This window comes from Equus quagga, chromosome 15 (genome assembly GCF_021613505.1).
Source record: "Equus quagga isolate Etosha38 chromosome 15, UCLA_HA_Equagga_1.0, whole genome shotgun sequence".
In the NCBI taxonomy this organism is placed as follows: domain Eukaryota; kingdom Metazoa; phylum Chordata; class Mammalia; order Perissodactyla; family Equidae; genus Equus; species Equus quagga.
The window spans coordinates 1,908,445-1,929,527 of record NC_060281.1 but is presented as its reverse complement, the minus strand read 5'-3'; the positions used below and the strand labels follow the sequence as shown (position 1 = coordinate 1,929,527).

Genomic DNA, 21,083 nt, shown 5'->3' with positions numbered 1-21,083 from the left:
ACGAGTGGCCCTGAGCTAGCATCTGTGCCCGTCTTCCTCCACTTTATGTGTGGGTCGCAGCCACACCGTGACTGACGAGTGGCCCTGAGCTAGCATCTGTGCCCGTCTTCCTCCACTTTATATGTGGGTCGCAGCCACACCGTGACTGACGAGTGGTGTAGGTCCGTGCCTGGGATCTGAACTTGCGAACCTGGGCCGCTGACGTGGAGCGTGCCGAACTTAACTGCTGCATCACGGGGCTGGCCCCAAGACTGCCTGCATTTTTATACCAGATGCTGTGCTCAATCCAGAGCACACGGAGATCAGTGAAATGAAGTCTCTCCTCTCAGAGACCCTTTCTCAGAAAAGAGAGCTGAAACAGTAACTGTAGATCGTTGCGAAAAATGTCGTTAAAAGAGTGGTGCTGGGGCAGTGGGAGAAGGCTTTATGGAAGAACTGAGTCGTAAAAGGAGGTCACTGTTAGTAGATAGTGTTAAGTTTTCTGTTCCTCGTCATATTTATCTTTTACTTATAAAAAAATTCAAAGAAGCTTTTGTCTTTGCTAGTCTCTCATGGTAATCAGAAACTTACAAGAAGTTTCTTCTCAGAAGAGCATGCAATTTCACCATGTTTCTCGAATGGTGAGACAGCTGTGAGGCAGGTATGTTGAGTTCTCAGTAAAATTCCTCTTCATTTTTTAGATATAGTATTTTTTACATCGTTTAGATATATAATGATTTATGATTCAGTAAACTTCATTTTTCCACTTTCTGCAGAGGTTCTGTATCTTAAACTCTTTCATGTCTATCTGAAAGTTGTTAGTCACTTGGCACTCTATAAATTTTAGGTGTATATATATCACAACTCAGGGAAATCCCGTCAGTGTGTAAAGTGAAGAAGCTTCGTGTGCCCAGGTGCTGCAGCCACGTCCTTTCTGGTGCAGCGTTACAGCTGGCAAGGCTCCTCAAGGTGGAGGCACCGCTGCTTTCACTGAGCAGGCTTTGTCCCTACTGGACCTGCTCTAGTTGGACTCATCGTTAGTGATCGCCCTGAATGCCTCTGTCTCTGCAAAGCCTGCCCTGAGACCCCTGGCACGTTTGTCTCTTCCTCTGCTGTGTCCCCCATCACTTGTCCCCTGTACCGTGACCGTCGTGGGACTTAGTCGAGTGCCGGCTCCTTGAGAGTGGACCTGTGTTTGTCCTCTTCCTTTAATACCTTGGTGAACATAGGCACCTAATATGTATTTGGTATTTAAATTGAATCTAGAAAACTAAGAGTTGATGAAAATGTGCTGTCTTGTTCTTTAACTCCTCTTAGGATTTTGGCTCTGGGGGGCTGGCCCAAGGGTGCAGTGGGTAAGTCCAGTGTGTTCTGCTTCAGCAACCCGAGTTCACTCGTTCAGATCCCGGCCGTGGGCTTACACCACTTGTCAAGCCATGTTGTGGTGGCGACCCACATGCAAAATAGAGGAAGATTGGCACAGATGTTAGCTCAGAGTGAATTTTCCTCATCAAAAAAAAAAAAGAATTTTGGCTCTGAAATAAGGGATTAAATCTCTGGTACATTCCATTTACTGCCACCAACTTGTCAACTTGCAAATATAATTCTCATTAAATTAGGTTTGTTACAGGCTTAGCTGCTGTAACAAAAAAACCCCCCAAATACTGTGGCTTAAACAGGATAGAAGTTTATTTCTCCTTCACGTTAGTCTGGAGATGAACTGTCCAATGTGGAGAGAGCAGCTCTGTCATCTTCAGCACGGGGCTTTTGTGTCTGTGTCCAAGGTAGCAGGTTCATTTCTTACCATCTCCCAGCCAGTGGCAGATAGGAGGAGGCCCAGGGTCACAGGCCTGGTTTGGTTAACGGTGAAACACATTTCGGCTCACATTCCGTAGGGCAGAACTTGGTCTTGTGGCCACACTTGGCTGCAGGGGAGGCTGAGAAATGTCATCTCTGTCTGGGCAGCCATGTTTCTAACTGAAACTCAGGGCTTTTGTTATTAAAAGGAAGAGTGGAAAGCTGAACGTTAAAGACAGCAGCTTCTACCACACAGTTTTTGCTTTTGGTTCCATTCTTTAAAACAGTGGATGGATTGCTTCAAGTATCAAAGAACCTGTGTATTTGACTCAGTCATCAGCCTTAGCACATTTCTTAGTGTGCTACCTGTTCCCGGCGTAGGTGGTGTCGAAGGCCATGGAAAGTCTGCCCAGGGAGAAGTTTACCATCTGTGTTAGTCAACGTGACTGAACATGCGGCAGGTACCTGTTGTGGCCCGTTGTCATGGGCTGTAACATTTATAGGAAAGGAGAATGAGGGATGGAGTCGTAAGGAAAGGCGTTATGGAGAATATGGGACTCCCGTTAGGCCTCAAAGATGAGGTAGGATTGGTATGATCACAAGCAGAACGTTTCGGACAAAGGAAATGGTGTGCAGGGATGGGTCAACACAGGGTAATTGAGTTGTGTTCAAGGGAAGGCAAGGAGTCTGTTCGGATTGGCTCCCTGAGTGTGTGCAAAATAAAGTTGATTTAAGAAGGATCACGATTATGGATGGTCCTGAGAGCCAGATAGAGGGAAATAGAGAACTGTGTTAGAGGATTGGAGTTGGCAACGGAAGCAGCGAGAGTTTACTCTGGTGATGGAATTCAGATGGGCGAATCCGTCCTTCACCCTGCTTGCTTTCTGTCTCCTCTCAGTTAACACGTCCAGAGGTTCTTTCCTAGCCCCGTGCTTAACTTCTCTAAAACTTTCGACACTTGACCATCTTTTCTTTAAAACTTTGGCCTTCTCTGATTTTGCGCTACCTTTCATTTTCTCCTTAAGACTTCGCACTCTGCTGCTTTTGCTCTTTCTGTTCTTGGGGCTGCAGCTGTCATCTTGAAGAAGGCGCTTGGTATATCTTCCAGTTTGAACTTCAGCCATCTATTCCTGAGCACTTGCTGACATTTTCATCTTGATGTGTCACTATCATTTAGAGCATATGACAGATCTCCTTCAGTTTTCTGACTCTGCAAGTAACCTCATGCTTTAAATCCCAGATGGGAAGCAGTACTTCAGACACCTTGCTTTTTACTTAGTGAGTAGCCCTCTGTTTCCTACTTGCTAAGTCCTGTCGGTTCCTCCCGGTGATGCTCATGTTTGTTCATTTCCATTCCTGTTGCTGCCGTGTTTATCAGTCTCTCGTGTGGTGCGTTTGGATTATCATTGTTCCCTGGGCGTTCACGGATGAAGGGTGTAGTCAGGGTGCTAACATCGGCGAGGCCAGAGACCACCTTCTCTGCTGTCGCTCGAGCTCTGCTGTGTTGTGACTGTGACACTGCGATTGCTCACGTGTTTGGTTGACGCCAGCTTTCTCGTGTTATGCTAGCATCTAGTGATAGGGATGACTCAAGATAGCCTGACATCTGAATTCAAAATAAGCTTTGAATTGTTTCCTCAGCAGATTTCATTCCTCGTTTGTTAAAATACGTTTTCACAGTTTGTCACATACTCAGTAAGGATAATGAAAGCAGATCAGGAAGTATGCTGAATGCTGGAGTTGAAGACCACGTTGAGAATAATCTAGATTCTTGTATTCAAAATGTAGTCTGTAATGGCAGTGTGGACCTCTCTGGTCCTTGTTAGGAATGCAGAATCTCAGGTTCCACTCCAGGGCTACAGAATTAGTATCTGCATTTTCATTATCTCCCCAGGGATCTGCATGCATGTTAGAATTTGAGAGACGATCACCTGGAACTGACTGTGCATTTCTTTAACCTTTCATGGTTTGAGACTTGGCTGCTAAAATGATTAAATCCGTCAGCTATTTATCTGTTTGTATTCATCTATTTGGTTACCTTAGATTTGTTTGTAAACTTCAAAATAGATGAAGTGTTCCACGTTGTTGTAAGTGTCATAAATGAGGGCTGTACCCGGGAGAGGCAGCACGTTAGAGTCCTCTGCGAGCGGGCAGCGTGCGAGCAGAGACCACGGGACAGGGACCCCAGGCGTGCGAAGAGCTGATAAGGGACATGCAGGGCAGAGGGGGCAACAGGTGAAGGCGCGGGCCTAGTAGTGTCTAGTAGTACGAGAGTGGGAGTCCCGTGGAGAGTGCGGAAGAGGCATCGCGGCCTCTTCTGAGGGGCAGGGTGAACGGCAGAAGGCCTTTTGTTCGTGACTTCCTCCCGTGAAGTCCTGAACCTTTCCCCAGATACTCTCATACTCTCCCCTCCAGCTGTACCAGGCTCCCTGTCACTCTGCCTTTGTTAGCCGTCACCGAGAATGTGTCCTGGCATAGTCTGTGCCTGCTGCCGAGTGTCAGCCTCTCAATTTCAGTTGAGGCTCTGCTTCTGCCGAGACCTGTGAGCCTTCTAGCAGACTGTATCCTGGGGGGGGTCCCCTTTGCCCTTCATGTGTTATCACATTGTGCCAAAATTGATTACTCCGTCTTATATTTCAGATTTATCCATGTTGATATGTGCACTTTCTTCATTTTCACGGTTGTGTAATGTTCCATCATTTGGTGAGATAAACATGCTGGTGAACATTCAAGTTATTTCCAATTGTTTTAGAAACCATGCTGCTATAAATATTTTGGTGCGTGGCTTCTTGAAGGCCTATATGGGTTTCTCTGTAGTGTTTTTCAGCCCTCTTTTTTGACCATGACACAGAGAAACAACATTTCACAGCATCATTCAGTTTGTGTGTGAATGTGTGTCTGTACAATGTTATTGATTTCTTAAAAATTTAATAAAATTATATTTTCCCTTCATGAGATGCACTTGTATCTTTTCATTCTCTTCTAAAAATAAATACTTGTTGAGATTAAATTAATGAGCTGTGATCTGTCATTTAAAATGTAGCTGTAGGGTGTGTGTTGTGTGTGTGTACATAGATATGTCACGTTACATATATAACCTTGCAAACCTGTACATCTGTGTGTGTAAACATGTGTGTGACAGAGAGAGAATGTGAATAGATTGCCCGATGGAAGGTTTATTCACCTACAGCTTGGCTGGATTTCGCAGATTGGTTTTACGTAGTAACACCTGTTTATGCCTGGCTTGGCCTCCTGCCTCCAGGAACTTAGCTTTTTGCCCTTGTGTCTGTGGTCTCTTCACAGCGTGTGCTTGGTACAGAGTTGGTAAGTACTCACTGAATAGTTTGGCGAATGAAAGTGAGGATTTCCTACCAATAATTGAAGCACAGTTATGTTGAACAACTGCTATTTTATCAAAGCAATTTTAGGTAAATTTGCAAGGCTGATTTTCTTTTTTTTTTTTTTGAGGAAGATTAGCGCTGAGCTAACATCTGCTGCCTATCATCCTCTTTTTGCTGAGGAAGACTGGCCCTGAGCTAACATCCATGCCCATCTTCCTCTACTTTATATGTGGGACGCCTGCCACAGCGTGGCTTGACAAGCAGTGTGTAGGTCTGCACCCGGGATCTGAACCGGCAAACCCCAGGCCACTGAAGTGGAACGTGCAAACTTAAGTGCTGTGCCACTGGGCTGGCCCCAATAAGATGGTTTTTATAGCCTTAAATTGTATAAGACCTAAACATCACCTAACATTTAATTACATGTCGCTTTGCTCAATAGTAATGTAGCCATTTTTCCTAACTGCTAGCGTCGTTCTTGTACAACTCTTTTATACATTTTAATCCCTTTATTGTCTTTGGGTGTTGTAAACATACACCACCGTGTTGGGTTCCACAGCTTTTTACCTGCAAGGACAGTCGCTATCACATTATGCAAATGATGCTTCCTAATTAGTTCATTTAGTCACTGCATTTGCTGCTTTGGGAAAATTGTCCCATAGAGAAAAGTCTCCATTTGTATTTGGCTGTGGGTCTAGCGATATTCTGAGGGGAGTCATTCAGTTTTAAGAACAAAAATGAAGCCACGCTTAAGGTGTGTTGAAAATGTTTTGTTTTCCTGTCATGCTCTGGACTAACTGCCCTTTTGGGAGCTGTTCTTGAGGAAAGTCAGGATACGGTTCCTCTGCAGACCAATGTGGAAACTTCTCTAGAGAAGGAAAAAGTATCGTGTTTTGATTTTCAAACTTTCTTAATGTGACGATAACTTGTACTTGACTAGTGCTTTAAAACTTTCAAGGTGGTTTCCGTTCAAGTCTGGCCTAGGTAGTGAGGGCAGCCAGGCGACTCCTCACTCATTTGCAGAGAAGAATGTCGTTGCTCAGTTTGTCGTTAGTCGAGTGTAATTTCTGCAGCTCCGAGGTGGCAGAGGGGTTGACAGTCCAGGTCTCCTGGCCTCTAATTCATTTTGAGTGTTAGTGGTCGAACAAGTATTAACCAGAGCTTGTCCCAGATGCTTAACAGCGGGGTGTTTGGGTGTAAATTGTATATGCAGAATCCACCTCCAGTGTAATTAAGGAGTTTGGGGGGATGTGTTTAGTTTTATTTACTGTATTGTAATTACTAGCTGCAACGTTATTTTGTAGATTAACTCTCCCCTTTGGGTAAAAAGTATATACTTGAAATAGAAGCCTAAATTTTTTTAAAAACTTGGTTTTTATTGATGTCTCTTACTGTCTATATTTTTTTGATAATCAGGTGATTTATAGAAATCTGTGAGGTATAAGCTTCTGAATATTTGACATAATTTCCAGATACTACTTTATTTTTTAATTTTTATGTTAATTGTATAAGCAATATGAAAATAATCATGAGAACATTTAAAATTGTCATGAAATAGTATATTCAGAGATAGGAAGAACAGTACGGCTAGGGTTTATATTCTTGTATACTTGTGAGTTTCTCTGTAGTGTTTCTCAGAATCTTTTGGCCATGACCCAAAGAAGTAACATTTTGTAGCACACCTCAGTTCAGCTCACCTTTCTTAGTCTCTGGGTTATATCTGAGATTTATCCATGTCAGTACAAGGCTTCTTGAGGTGGTCCTTGTTGTTTCTCATCCTTGCCAACACTTAGTATTAATCAATTAAAAAAAATGTTTCCAGCTTTTCCAATTTTGTATTGAGTGCAAAATGGGGGTCGTTGTGGTTTTACAGGGCATTTTCCCTAATTACCAGTGAGGTTGTGCCTGTTTACATAAGTTTATTGGCTATACATTTCTTCTTCTGTGAATTACCCACTCATGTCTTTTTGCCCAATTTTCTATTAGGTTGATTGACTTTTTCTTCCTAATTTCTAAGTTTCATTTTTGAGAACTCTGATTTTTTCGGGATCTGAAGCCACGAATCCCAGGCTGCCAAAGCGGAGTATGAACCTAACCACTACACGTGGCCAGTTGGCCCCTCTTCGTTTGATTTTTATTTGTTGGTGATCTTTTAAGTACTATCTTACGTATTTAATAAAGAACTTTTTACTCTGGGATATTGCTACTCCTGGTTCAAATATGCTGCATGAAATTCTTGTTCACATATAAATTACTTTTAAAGTCTTAGATTGGAGGAAAGATTTTAGGAAAGCAAAATTAGTAAACTTATGAAGGTTGTTGAAAGTTGATTTATAGCCTTTCAGCACAGCCAAGACACATGTCTTGTTTAGCAAGCCGCTGTTGGTACCATTTAAAAATTTGAGCATGTAACTTCTGTAAGCCTCCATTATAATTGTATAAAAAAGGAGAATGCTTCTCATATTCTGTCATGATGTTTATTTTGGTTTTTAATATTTGCTTTTCTTTGTTTCATCTCCTTAATTAGGTCCCCGATGGGCTTCCTGGAATATTGGTGTGTTTATTTGCATCAGATGTGCTGGAATCCACAGAAATCTTGGAGTTCATATATCCAGGGTCAAGTCAGTCAACCTAGACCAATGGACACCGGAACAGATACAGGTAAACATTTCCTTATTGAGAGATTACTAAAAATACTTAAAATGAATTTAAAATCTATAATGCTTCTTGCATCTAAGAATTAACATTTAAAAGTAGTATATTGAAATGGCATGTGCCACATATAAAATTTGAGTGTTATTTAAATTGTCAGTTCACGGATGTTTATTTCTTCTTGGGTCTACAATAAAGTCAGTTTTTAATCTTTTTATCTAAGATAGTGATTTTGGAGTATTTAAAACATGAATTCCTTCCCCTTGTGTTGGTGAAATTTGCCAGTGTAATCCATAGTCTGCTCTGCGTTCCTGTCAGCAGAGGGAGCCTGGGGAGAGAGCGTGAGCCTTGCCAGCCCAGGGGCTGACCTGCAGGCCACCTGCTGTCGGAGGTGCTTGGTGTGCAGACAGGGCCTCAGTGGGAAGGCAGCTGGTGAGCAAATGTCCTAATGACTGATTTGGATTTGTTTCAAGTGGGTTAGCTTTCTTAGAGACACATTTATGGTTTTAAGGGTTCACTGTTTTTCCAGTGTGACCACGTTAGATTCTCAAAATCTGTTTAATATCTGTTAATATACTGTTTAATCCTTAAGGTTGACTGCTAATGTAAAAATGATTATTTCTACTGGCTTTATTTTGTCACTTAGAGTGAAATTACACTACTTTTCTTATGTCCTTTGAAATTACTTTTAGTTAATATGAAGGCTAAATACACAAATCTGTGTACGTGAACCTCAGTGATAAGCATACATACCTCAGAATCAGACAAAAACAAACAAAACACAAAAGTGGCCCTGGTGGGGTGGGGTAAGAGTAGAAAGAGGAGAATGGAAGGCTGGGGGCAGTGGGTCATTAAAAAAGAGTTAGATTGGGTAAAGAAAGTAAAACTTCTACGCCGAAGGTAGATTTCTGCCAAAGTAAATTCTAAATGGAGCAAAGATTTAAATGTGTTTAAAAATTAAACCTCAAAAATATTCACAGGGAAAAAAAGAATAGAGAATAAAGTCAGGCATAATTTATTCAGTCTTAAATTAGTTTTTGAGTGTTTTGCTGGCTAGGACACAAAAGGAAATATATTTTACGTATTTTCAAGGTTCTTGAGCAAAGAATTTACTTGTTACATCAAGGAAGCAGAGCTTTTTGAGCTCTTCATATGAGGCAGTGTTCTTAATGGCATCTCTGTGGTCACTGTGGTGACAGAGTCCGTGATGTTTCTTAAGGTGTCTGCAAGCAAATGTGAAGGGTCGTTTGCAGGGTAACTTGGTGTTTGTAGTGGGGTCTGGACCCAGAGGGAGACCTGGGCGGTCTCGACAGGACCCCTGCCGGCGGGCGGCCTCGCTGCTTCCTCGGTGGAGGGTGCCTCAGTGGAGGGTGCCGGGTGCAGTGCGTGAGAGTGGGTGAAGCCTGAGAGCGGCAGTCCCTGGCCGTCCTCCACTCGCCACAGCCTCAGCTCGTCAGTTGCTAGGAGTACTGGTCCGTTTGCTCACCTTGTAAGACCCTCAGCCTTGCTCTCCTGACTATCTTTCTGATCTTAAGGAATTTAGTGTCCTGTGTGCTGAATTGGTTGCTAAATGTACTACTGAGTAAATAATACACAAACTGATCCATTCTGCAGTATTATTGAGTATAAATGAATTACTTTTTCAGAATATTTGCCAAAAATAATTAATTCATTTTTGGGAGCGTTGGGTGCTGAGGCATTTTGAGATGAGTAGTTAGGTAATTGTGTCACTTGTTGTCGAGGGTGCTTTTTGTTCAGCTGAAGTGCATCCTATTTCCTGTGGTGGTAGGTAGGTTCCGTGTAATACAACTCTCTTTATACCTTGGCATTTTATTTTTTTTACTTTTTTAAAAGAATTGAGGTCTAATTACAGAGAGAACAATTGACAGGTTAGAAGTGAGTTTTACCTGTCTTGGCGAGCGTCTCTACTGTGCCACCATCACCCCAGTGAAGATACACAGAGCACTTTTATCCCCTAAAAAGTTTCCTTGTGCCAAGTTCTAGTCAGGTCCCCCAGGGGCAGACACTGCCCTGAGCTCTGTCCCCTTGCGTTAGTTTTGCTGTGCACTGGAACTTTTGTTTTTTGAAGTTTGTTCCTGTTAACTCTGACTGTTAATTTAGAGTAGGGAAAGTGAAGATCAAAATGTGATTTATTCCTTATTCATATGAGTATTTTATAGTATGTTCTATGTGTTCCTTATTCATATGATATTTTATAAGAATTTCTTTGATATAAAAAAGATTGGTGATATTTATAGAAGTAAGAGAAATACTTTGCCTGCATATGTAGTTCTACTCTCTGTCCTCCCTACCACCACTCCCAACATTTCATGGAAGTCATGTTACTAATTTTCAGACTATACTTAGTTTTGGGTAGTTCTATTTTTTTTAATACCTTTTGTTAGTAAATATGGAAACATGATTTAATCTTTGAGCCTAGTCAAGTAATTAAATGAAATTGTTCCCCTTTTTTTTGTGACTCTGTAAAGAGTGACTACTTAGTAAGTTTTGCCTCAAGGTTACTTATTGACTGACTGGAGTTATATATACTCCATATTTATATCAGTTATTTATATGTATGTTGTGTGTGTGAGAGTCAATTTGAAGGGTATCTACCATGTTATACCTGTGTTAGAATTGCTGTATGCTTATTTTTTAAAGAAAATAATTTATCTACCAAAACTTATTTTGATTATTATTAGCATAGAAATAGAGTTATTCACCTTAAATTTTAATCAAAATTCTTTTTTAAAATGTGGTTCATGGTCAGATTTTAAATGTCTTTGATCTTGGGTTTATTGTCAGGTACTTCTCAAATTTTTGGAAAGGACCAATTTTTTTTAATACTTTTACAAATACTATAGCTTTTACTTTTTGTTTTGCATTGGTTCATGAATCCTAAGTCTTGATTACCATTTTTCCCCTTAATTTAAAATTCTTAATTATTCATTTTTCAATGTGTATATTGAAGGAGTAAAAATGAAGAATACCTTATTCTTATTACAGAGGAATGTTGCTTTTGCTCTCAACTTTCTTAGCTCCCTTGCAGAATTGTGCTGCTTAATGAAACATCTCAATGAGACCTTGTCCATGTTAGAAAATACACTGCGTGTATTTGGTATTTGTCATGATAGCTTTCGGAGCCCTTTTAGTGTGTTTTGTTTCTGTGAATCTTTCCGTGTCTTCTCTCCTGGGCTCTTGGTTTACCCCCTCCTCGTGCTGTTTGTTGATACGTACTTGGTGTTTTCCTGGGAACCCCAGGCCCACTCAACTGAAATGTGTTCTTTTGTAAAAATATGTCTTGGGAGCTTTCCATTTGAAGTTGCCCAGTCTCCACAGGATGTGACTTGTCCTTAGTAAACTTGCCTTCAGCATTTGTCTGCGTTTCCGGAAACCCCTCAGTTTCTGTCCTCACTGTTCTTGCTGTAGCTTTGACTGCGCTTTGGGCTGGGAGGTCCTGAAACCCAGCTCTTTTCACGCCGTGTTTACTCGTACAGTGAAAGGATAGCAGCTTTCTTCCCTCTCGTTTTCTGTCCACCTAGCCCGGAAGGTTTCTGCTTTGACTTCAGCTCTTTTGTTCTCTTGTGTTAGGGGCAGAGTAGAAGGTGGTGGCCTCTGGTTTCTCTGCCTTTGTTTTCTTTCTCAATCTTCCTTCCTGCTTTTCCACCCAATTAAAAACATTATGTTCACTTGGGAGGCATCTTCAAACTCTTTCTTCTTCTTTGAAACATGCTGCTTTACGCCTCCTTCCATAAAAAGTCTCCCTGACAGCTGCTTTCCCTCAACATACAGCTCTTGACTGCTACACTCATTTCATTTGTTTGCTTGTTCAGTCAGCAAACATTTATTAACTACTCACAGTGTGCCAGCCACTGTCTTCTATGGACTAGCTATTATCTTCCTTGAGTGGGCGAGTTTTTTTTTTTTTAATGATTGGCACCTGAGCTAACATCTGTTGCCAGTCTTCTTCTTTTTCTTTCTTCTTCTTCTTCCCAAAGCCCCCCAGTACATAGTTATCTATTCTAGTTGTAGGTCCTTCTGGCTCTGCTACGTGGGACGCCACCTCAGCATGGCCTGATGAGCGGTGCCATGTCTGTGCCCGGGATCCAAACTGGTAAAACCCTGGGCCGCCGAAGCAGAGCAGGAACTTAACTATGCGGCCACGGGGCCAGCCCTAGCAGTTGAATTTCTTGAGCAAGGTCTTTACCTACTCTTTCATTTCATTACCTTACTTTTCTCTTTGCTGACTCACTTTTGTTCCCATCATTCTGCTAAGTTTGCACTCACAAAGAACACTAGTTACTCCTGATGGCTGAATCCAGCTCTCCATCTGTCTTTTGCTTGATCTTCCTGCTTCGCTTGACACTAACCGCTGTCTTCTTGAAGCTGCTTCTTTGTAACGAAAGCTAAAGTTACTGTCTCCCATCTTTTATGTTGTGTAGTCTTTATTTTTTCCTGTTTCTTTTCCTTCTTTTTCCTCCGGCTGGAGATTTTCTACACTTTTGTCCTTCGCCCTTTTGTTCTTTTGTCTTTCTCCGTGAGAAAGCTCATTTCCTCCTGTGACTCAGCTGTTGTTTTCTGCACAGGTGGTTCTCCCCTCTCTTTCCAGTGGTGATTTCTACAGTGAGTTTCACTTCTTGTTTTAGATTGTCTGTGAGACCTTTGGTGTTCATGGGTTTATCATTTTTAAGAAAGCTTGGAAATCCTTGGCATGAAGTAAGTGGTAATTTTCCCAAGCATCCATTTTAGTCCTGATACCAAACCTCTCAATCTCAAGTTCGTGTGCCTGATGTGCAGTAAGCCAAACACTGAGACACTGGTGCTTGGAGATGGAGAAAGGTTTATTCCATTTGGCCCAGATGAGAAGGTGGGAGCATAGGTTCTCTCAAATCGGCCTTAACAAGAGCTGAAAGCAGGGCTAAGGGGCTGGGCAGGAGGAGCTTTGGAGAAGCAAAGGGGTCACTCCTGATAAGCCCCTTCGCAGTCCGACTGCTGAGTGTCAGCCGTCCAGCAATCACAGCCTCGCCAGAGGCATTCTCTTTCTGCTGCAAAACAAGCTCACAGATCCTCAGGACCCCTGAGTCACTCCTCAAGTTAAACAAGAAAATGGCAGATTGGCCACATTTATCTGTGTCTGTGTTGGTGACCGGGTCGAAAGGCAGTCCTGTTCTTACTGAGTATCTGCAGCAACCCTCAGGTACCTGGCTTCAGTTGCGTGTTCTCTGAGGCTGGAGTTAGCCAGTTAGGTTGATTCCATGACGCTGGAATGTCAGTGTGGCCTTGCATTGTCTACTCATCTTTCTATATTCAGTAACTCTTGTGAAGTAGTTAGGAATTTTGTTGCTTTATGGAAAATGCTTTGCCACGAAGCAAAGAAAGCTGGCTGTTAATGCAGTGATAGAAGAGAAAGGAATAGATATGACTAGGCATGGATTTTTTTGCCAGATAACATTATGCATCTGAATGGAATAAAGAACGGAATATCAGAATTAACCACTGCTCTATAGCAGTATCAACAAAACCTCTCCAGCTTCCGTATGGAGACAGGAGAGAAGGATTTATGAAATTGTTCCAATGTGGGACATTTTGGCCCCAGTCATAGTTATTAATGTGTAGCATGTGTAAATGTTAAGACTGGTACATAGCTATTTGCTTGCACCTTGACCAAAGCTAAAATGTGAAGAATTATCTGGTTGTCCAGACTGGCTTTCTTTCTTAGCTAACGTCATTGTTCGGGTTAATCCTGAAAGCTTGTAGTCTTCTGTGGTTCTTCCTTCTTTCTTGTGCCTCTGTGTTCCATCACTTCTTAGTTCATCCGTCACTTCTGTTGGTTTCCGTTCCCCTTTCCCCTGCCATGCCCACGGCTTTAGCTTCTCCCTGGTCTTCCTGTCACTGTCGCCCTCCATCTGTTGTGCAGTCCGTGTCCAGAGTAATCTTCCTGCAACGCTGCTTTGGCCATTTTACTTCTCTCCGAAGAGATTTGCATTGGTTCTCCTCTGAGAATCATAGAAGTTTTGTTTTCCTTAAATTGATAATCAGGTACCTCTGCCACCTGGCTTCATCCTGTCTTTGACCTCGCTCCAGAAGCTTTACGACAGGTGCTTTGTCTGTATACAGACAGCTCTTCATGTTCAATCAATCTGATGGTTTGTCTTTGTTTTTTGACTTTTTGTTTTGGTTTTGCTGTTGCCCTTGTTGGAAATGTTTTTGCATATTCTTTCTGTCAAACTAAATCCTTCCCATTTCTTAAAGCCCAGCTTAAACCTCTACTCTAATGAAACCCTCTTCTGGCTACAGGTTGTGCTTAATTGTCTACTACCATATATTGTTATTCACCTTTGTGCATATCTGTTGAATTAACTTAATTGTAAGCTTCCGATAGTTAGAAACTTTATCCTGTGCCTATCTGTAGTTCTTGTGATGGCTACCACAGTGCCAGGAACGTAGTAGGTGCTTAATTTTTTTAATGGCATGCTGAGAATAATGTTTGGTTTGATAAAATTCTGTGAGAGAATGCTTACTGCCTTTACACAGGAACGGGGAGAATAAAGAAAATGAAAAAAATCAAACATTTCCCCCAAATGTATCCTATATTTTGTATATGGCATGTTTTTCATTTCTTGATCTCTACTCATTTCTCCCCATGTTCCTATATATTCTTAAAATTCCAAAAATAAGCAGCCATAGGGAGCCATAAGGCAGTATAAGTTAAGCCAGCATGCGCAAGTTCCAATGTATGCAAGCACTAGAATGGCAGGACTTGCAGCATTTCAAACCATCCCAAACTGAAATTGATTGCATTGGAAAGTTATGAGTCTCCCATTACTGGAATGGTTTGCCCAGAGGCTGAACAACCACTTGGAAATGCGTAGCTGGGATTCAGGCGTCGAATGGGTAGATGGGGAGTAGTTTAGATGACTCTGAAGTCTCTTCCATTTTCGAGGTTCTTTGTGTGCTCAGTCCTCTGTTACCACAGCAGTTCAGAAAACATTTCATTATTTGCCTTTGAGTAAAAATGGCGTATCACAGTTAGCAATGTGGTTCAGCGTTTTCCAAAAGTTAAATTCTAACCTCAGGATAAACATTTTCTGCACTCTCGGGTAATTCAAAAGAACCTGACAAGAGTCTCGGGTTAAGTCTGAAAGATAGGTTCTAAAAATGTTTTGAACAAACATTTTTGCTGTTTATATTTTCTATCCTCAGGAAAGATCACTAGCTCAATGGGTATAGATTTCTGTGAGAGCCTCGTTACTCCTGGAAAAACCTGCTCTAAGGTCACTGGGTAGCCTTCAGTTTAATTTAGCAATGGGTGTGTCATAGTATTGACCTGCTTGGCTTCCTTTAAACTTTTGATCTTTCTTAGAAAAAAGATTTTCTAAAGAAAGCTAAAATTGTGGCTTTCATTAATCTTCATCAGTAGGCTTTGCTGTATTCCGTGGCCCCAGCTTGAATTCCCAGTTGTTTAGGCCAAATACAGGGAGAATAGGCAAAAGGGAATTCATAGATACTTCAGATACTTCTCTGTGTGTTAAAAAGCAGTTAAAATTCCAGGTGCTTCTTAATTGGTGGTCATGTCGTGCCCGTCTTCAGTGGTGAAGTTGGGATGTGAGGGATGGCGAGAGGTCGGGGAGGAAAGTGGTAAAGCCTTAAAGTGCCTTCTCTTTGACTCTCTGACGCAGTGTGTTTCAGGTAAAGTTAGGGTGCGTTTTATTCTTTACAGGCATATTAATTTTGTGAAATAAAATGGCTTGCAGTTGCTAGAAGCACGGCGTTCCTGTGAGGCACCTCTGTCATCTTTATAAAACAAACCTGGAACTAGAGGAAACCTAGACGCTGACAGGCAGTTGAAACTTAAGTTTTATGTGAGTCGTGCGGCTGGGCAGGTTTGTTTCGCTGGAACAGGACGCGAGAGTGCTGTGCATTGATCCTTATCCTGAGCCTGTCTGAGCTTAGCAGTTCATTGCGAAGAATAGCTTTGCGACAGTTCTTGAGTCTTTAGATGAAGGTGAGATAAGTTATTGTTTTCCATGGGAGTTCTGCAAAGGAGAAAGATGATAAATAAAATGTTATTAAAATTAATTTTGCATGTTTTTATTTGTTGTAATGAGACTACTAGAAAATTTAGAGTGATGTAACTGGCTTAGATGATCTTCGTAGCCCCGGAGAAGCGTTAAGTGTACTGAGTTGTTCTGAGTTTGCCTGGAGCTGCTGCAGTGTTCTCTTGTTCCGTGTTTGCACGGTCTGTCTTCCTTGTGATTTTATGTGTAACCCGTCTATACCTTTACATATGAAGAGGTTTCTTTTAGACGAGAAATGCCTGCATGTCATGTGCTCTTTCAGTATGTAGTTTCACTTTTTTTTTGGCAAGGAAGATTGGCCCTGAGCTAATATCTGTTGCCAATATTCCTCTTTTTGCTTGAGGAAGACTGTTGCTGAGCTAACATGTGTGCCCATCCTTCTCTGTTTTATGTGTGGGATGCCACCACAGCATGGCTTGATGAGGGGTGTGTGGGGCCACACCCAGGATACACACCACGAACAATGGGCTGACGAAGCAGAGCGTGTGAACTTAACCACTACACCACCAGACCAGCCCTAATCAGTGACCCTGTTAAATTAGTTAGTACCCTGTCTCCTCATTTGAGTTTTCTTTAAGGGCCTCTGACCTGTGGGCAGGTCTTCACTGCCTGACTTCAGTATTTCTCACTTTCTTTTGGGTCCTTTTCATTGCTTTCCTTTTTTTTAATCTAAACATTTTTTCTTTTTTTGTCTCTCCAGTTTTCTTAGGCCATTATTTGTTGTGTTTATTGGTCCTTGTGTTCCATTTTATTTCACATTCATTTCTGAAATATTTTTTCTTTTATTTCTAATTTTTTCCTGAGTTTTCATTTTAGTTCTGAATGTTTCTAATTTCTGGTTTAGCTGTTCTTTCGTAACTCCGTGTCTTTTAACTCGTGTAGCGTGTTCTGTCGTCTGTCTTTGAGCGTGCTCTGGATGGGTGGTTACGGTTTCGCTCTGTCTTCGGGCCGTATCAGTTCAGTGTGGCTTCGCTGCAGAGATGTCGCTCTGCTGCTGCCAGTGACTGTGTGGGACGCGACCTTGGCTGCTTCCTGCTGATCCTTTCTGTGACAGTTTTAGAAGGAGTTGCTGTTCGAGAGCTTCAGGCTTCACAGAGCTCTCTTCAGTTGTTTTCATGTCATGTTTAAAGGGACGCTGCTTGTTGTCTGAGATGTTCCTGCTCTGTTTCCTTCTCCCAGTTTGAGCTGGACCTTCTCTTCCCTTCCCCCGTTATTCCTGTTCTGCTCAGTTTTGAATCGTTTCCCAGAGTTTCTCAGTGTGGGGCCCTGTCCTGGACAGGACACCTGGATGGTCACTTTATGAGAGTTCCTAGGGCCTAGGCTGTTTCCCCCATTCCGAGCTCATTCTGGGCCCTTGGCTCTTACGGGCTGTGGATTGGGGGAAGATCCTTTCAGTTCCGTGCACTGTCTTCAGGGAGGCTCACTGTAGTGTGCAGTGTGCATCGCCTCACTATTTTAGTGTTCTGTTCTCGCATCCCCCCAGCTTCCCGAGATGCTGGCGTTGTGCAGATCTGGTGGTCGTCAGTGCCTCGTCCCTCCCTGATGGGGGTGTGGGGTGTGTGGGGATACTTGACCACCAGGTTTTGTTGTAAATATTGTCCATGGGTTTTTGGCTTTTCTATCTAGTTACACTCTCTCTCTTTTTTTTTGGTGAGGAGCTTCATAAACTGTCACTGCCATTATAGAATTCCTGTGACAAGCAATATTTAATAGAATAAAATTCCACTTAAAAAAGCTGCTTTGCAGGGCTCTGGATTTGACCGCGTTTGACCCATGTGTGTTAGAACACTGTTTAGTCCCTCAAGGCTTTGAGCCTTAGTTGAGTTTTCGATGCTTTATAGAACCAGGCTCATAGTCAGCTTTCAGTACACAATTCTTGTTACACACGTACTCAAGAAAACCCCAGGTCAAACAACTTTTTTCTTATTTTATGAGAGGAGTGCTCATTCTAATTCCTTCAGGCTAATGAACTTTCTCAAATCATGACCTCATGTACATATTTAACTTTTTAAATTGATTGCGATTCAACTTATGCTGCGTCCTCACAGGATCATGAAATGTGTCCTCAAGAAGAGCAGAACAGGGTAGCTTGCAGTCAGGTTTATGTATCACCTGCGTGTGCAGAGCGAGGTGAGGAAAAGTATGTGGTACTGTCTATAACAAAATTTAATCTGTGAAGCGTAATAAGAGGTTGCATTTTTACGCAATCTATTTGGGGAAAAGTCACATTTGTTTTGAATTGAATGTGCAAGATCGTGCCCTGTATTTTCCTCTTTCTCTTGGTTTGTTAATTATTTTTAGGGTTGAACTTTTAAAAAGATCAGTAATAGTTTTTAAAATTCTCTTCCTACTGACTGGCTTTAGTTCTTGGGTCAAAACAGTGAACAAAATAGTAAGATGTCACTTTAGTGGAAGTCTTTCATTAATTTGACCCTGCTGATTCTATACTGCCTAATCCAGGTAGAACTGAGAGAGTATAGTGGAGGAATAGTAAGCCTCGAGGGGAAGGGCTTGTATCCCCGGGTGGAGTGCTGTATTTGGTAGAAAATTGTTAGGTGGCGATGCACGACTGCCTTATGCATGGATCATCTGAAAACTATTATTATTAATTGCGTTGCACATAGTAACTTAGAAGAGTGGTCGCCTCTCTCCCTGCTCTGATGAGCGTGGGAGCGATGGAGGATAGCAGGCCGAGTCAAGGCCCAGCCTGGTGCTCTGCACACCTGGTTCTGCCTTTGGCTTTGTTGACTAAGTGGCGGGCGATCTTCAGCAAGTCGTTTACTTAGTAGTGCTCCCCCGTGTTTTTATTTATTTATTTATTTTAAAGATTGGCACCTGAGCTAACAACTGTTGCCAATCTTTTTTTTTTTCCCTGCTGTATCCCCCTACCCCCCCCCCCCGCCCCGTACACAGTTGTATATCCTAGTTGCAGGTCCTTCTAGTGGTAGGATGCAGGACACTGCCTCAACGTGGCCTGACGAACGGTGCCATGTCCGCGCCCAGGATCCGAACCCTGCGCCGTGCAGCAGAGCGCGTGAACTTAACCACTCAGCTACGGAGCCGGCCCCTCCCTCGTTTTTTTTAAAATATCAGTATCTAGTGATACGATAATTTCTAAACATAGTTTTAAAATGTCTCATTACTATTTTATAGTGACCTTTATTTGTTTATAAATTTCTAAAGGCATACTACAATATGCAGAGGGCCTTCTCGGCAGAAAGATGGAGAAAGCACATTGTATTTGAGAAAGTAAGATGGTTTCCTGTGACCAGAGTGTTGGTCACGGGAGGTGACCGATAGGGGGTGAAGGTGGAAGTTACAGTCAGCAGTTGCTTGGGTTTTGATCCTGTGAGTGGTAGAGGGTGGGGATAGAGACAGAGCAGGGAGCTCTTAAAGCGTTCTGTGTTGAAGAGTGACGTCTAATGTTATGGTCTTTTTAAGAACATAAGTATGATGGGCTTGTTCCTGCAGTGGCCTAGGCAGTGGGTGACTAGATCTTGCACTAAAGTAGTGGCAGTGGGGCTGGTGAACCGGGGAGGCCTGGAAGAAATGTTAAATAGCATCATTGAGGCTTCTGACTGAAGAGGAGCGTCCAGGATGGTTCTGAGCTGGGCCTTGAGCACCTAGGGTGAAAGTAGTGGTTTATTCCTAGACTTCAAATGGTATGAATTTCGTAGTAAGTAGAGATGACCATCAGAGAGTATGATGTGAAACTTTTCCACCTTCGTCATCACAATGTTTAATTTTATTGCTTATAAAACAAAGAATGTGCATTCTCTGAATTTGTAGCAACTAGCAAATGCTGCAACAGATAAAGCAAGATCTAAGAATATCTGGAAATTGTGAAAAATATGAAAACTGGTACCTCTAATTCCACATCATCATTTAAAAATTTTAATTTTTAAATATGTGTGGTTTACTGACTTTGTTCTTAAAAACCGTTAAAACTGAAAGAGAACAACTCCCCTAAAACACAATTTTATGAAAACTGAAGGAATGGACTCTGTATTAAATATTTCCAAAGAGTTCCTGAGACCAAAAACGGTGGCGCTTCTTTTCCAGCAGCTGGAATCCAAAAGATCTTGAAACCAGTCCTGAAAAGCTTGCTCCTATGCAAGAAATCCTGGTGGCTTTTGAGAGGAAGATAGAGAACTATTCTGGAAAATTCCAAATGGTAGTAGAGGTGAGTCACTGACATGAAGGGTTTATCCAGGGACTACAAATATTCATCTTCTCTTTTTAACTGAAGCGGGGTTTTTTTTTTTTTTTTTTTTAAATACATTCAGCTAAAGCAGCTTGAAAATCTTAGTTTTTGTGTTCTAAAAATGATAACGAGTAGAAAATAGTAGAGCAAATAGTATTCCCTTTCCCACACAAAAACAAATACATTGAAATTTCAGTGATGTGATCTTCATCAACAGTACTGTTTCTTTAAGAAGATGGTGATACTAGGAAAAGATGTGGTGAATAAATGCCATGTTTATACTTTGAGTGTCTTTTGAGTGTAAGATCTGCTTGGATGAGATTTTAAAAAATGTGTTCATTTGGTACAGATGATCAGTCTCGGATCATCAGTAGACTTTGTTCTGGTGGGAGTGAGGACACCAGTGAGGAGGCGTCTCCTTGCTCTGATTCAGATGCTGCTTGGGTACCCCAGCTAAGCTCCCTCTGGATAGTATTTTATTTGGAAACAATGCATGATTAATATAGCCCCCCTCTAATTATTTTATTGTTTCGGGGAATGGGAAATACATGGACATGGTACAAACTTCAAAGGATACAAAAAGGGTCGAGTGCATCGTCTCCCTCCCGTTTCTGTCCCTCAGTCCTTGAGCGTCCCTCCGTAGGAACAACCGTCTTTATCGGCTTCTTGTATATTCTTCCTGAAATGTTTATGCATACATACAGGCATATAGGTGCTGCACATTTTTAGCTGTTGTTATATCCTACACAATAGTCTTTGGACCTGCAGCTAAGATTCTTTTCTCCCATGTGTTCCTCAGAAAATTGGGTGGAAGAGTTTTTAATTTACATAGTTTTACCTTTCTTCCTCCAGCTTTAACACAGATGTGTAGCACCCTTCTGTTACACACGAATGTGTAATAGTCTGTTGATTATTTTAGTGTTTTTCATGTTTGCCATTGGGAATCTGGAAGATCTAGTTGCCACATTGTAACCTAATTATTTGCAACAAAGAAATTAGTAATCTCAGTCTTTTATTTTGTAGCTGCTCTTCTAT

The 21,083-nt window shown here is 41.9% G+C and overlaps 1 protein-coding gene across 3 annotated transcripts in view; it reads left to right on the top strand.

The window, feature by feature from the left end:
* SMAP1 (small ArfGAP 1) overlaps nt 1-21,083 on the top strand; it is a 160,322-nt gene that overhangs the window by 39,345 nt on the left and 99,894 nt on the right. For 2 of the 3 annotated variants that reach the window (XM_046639545.1, XM_046639546.1), the window contains exon 2: nt 7,642-7,775. In XM_046639545.1, the coding sequence (XP_046495501.1) occupies nt 7,642-7,775 (134 nt within the window). Of the gene's footprint in view, nt 1-7,641; nt 7,776-19,906; nt 20,028-21,083 lie in introns of those variants that run through there. The other variant, XM_046639547.1, reaches the window with a different exon arrangement.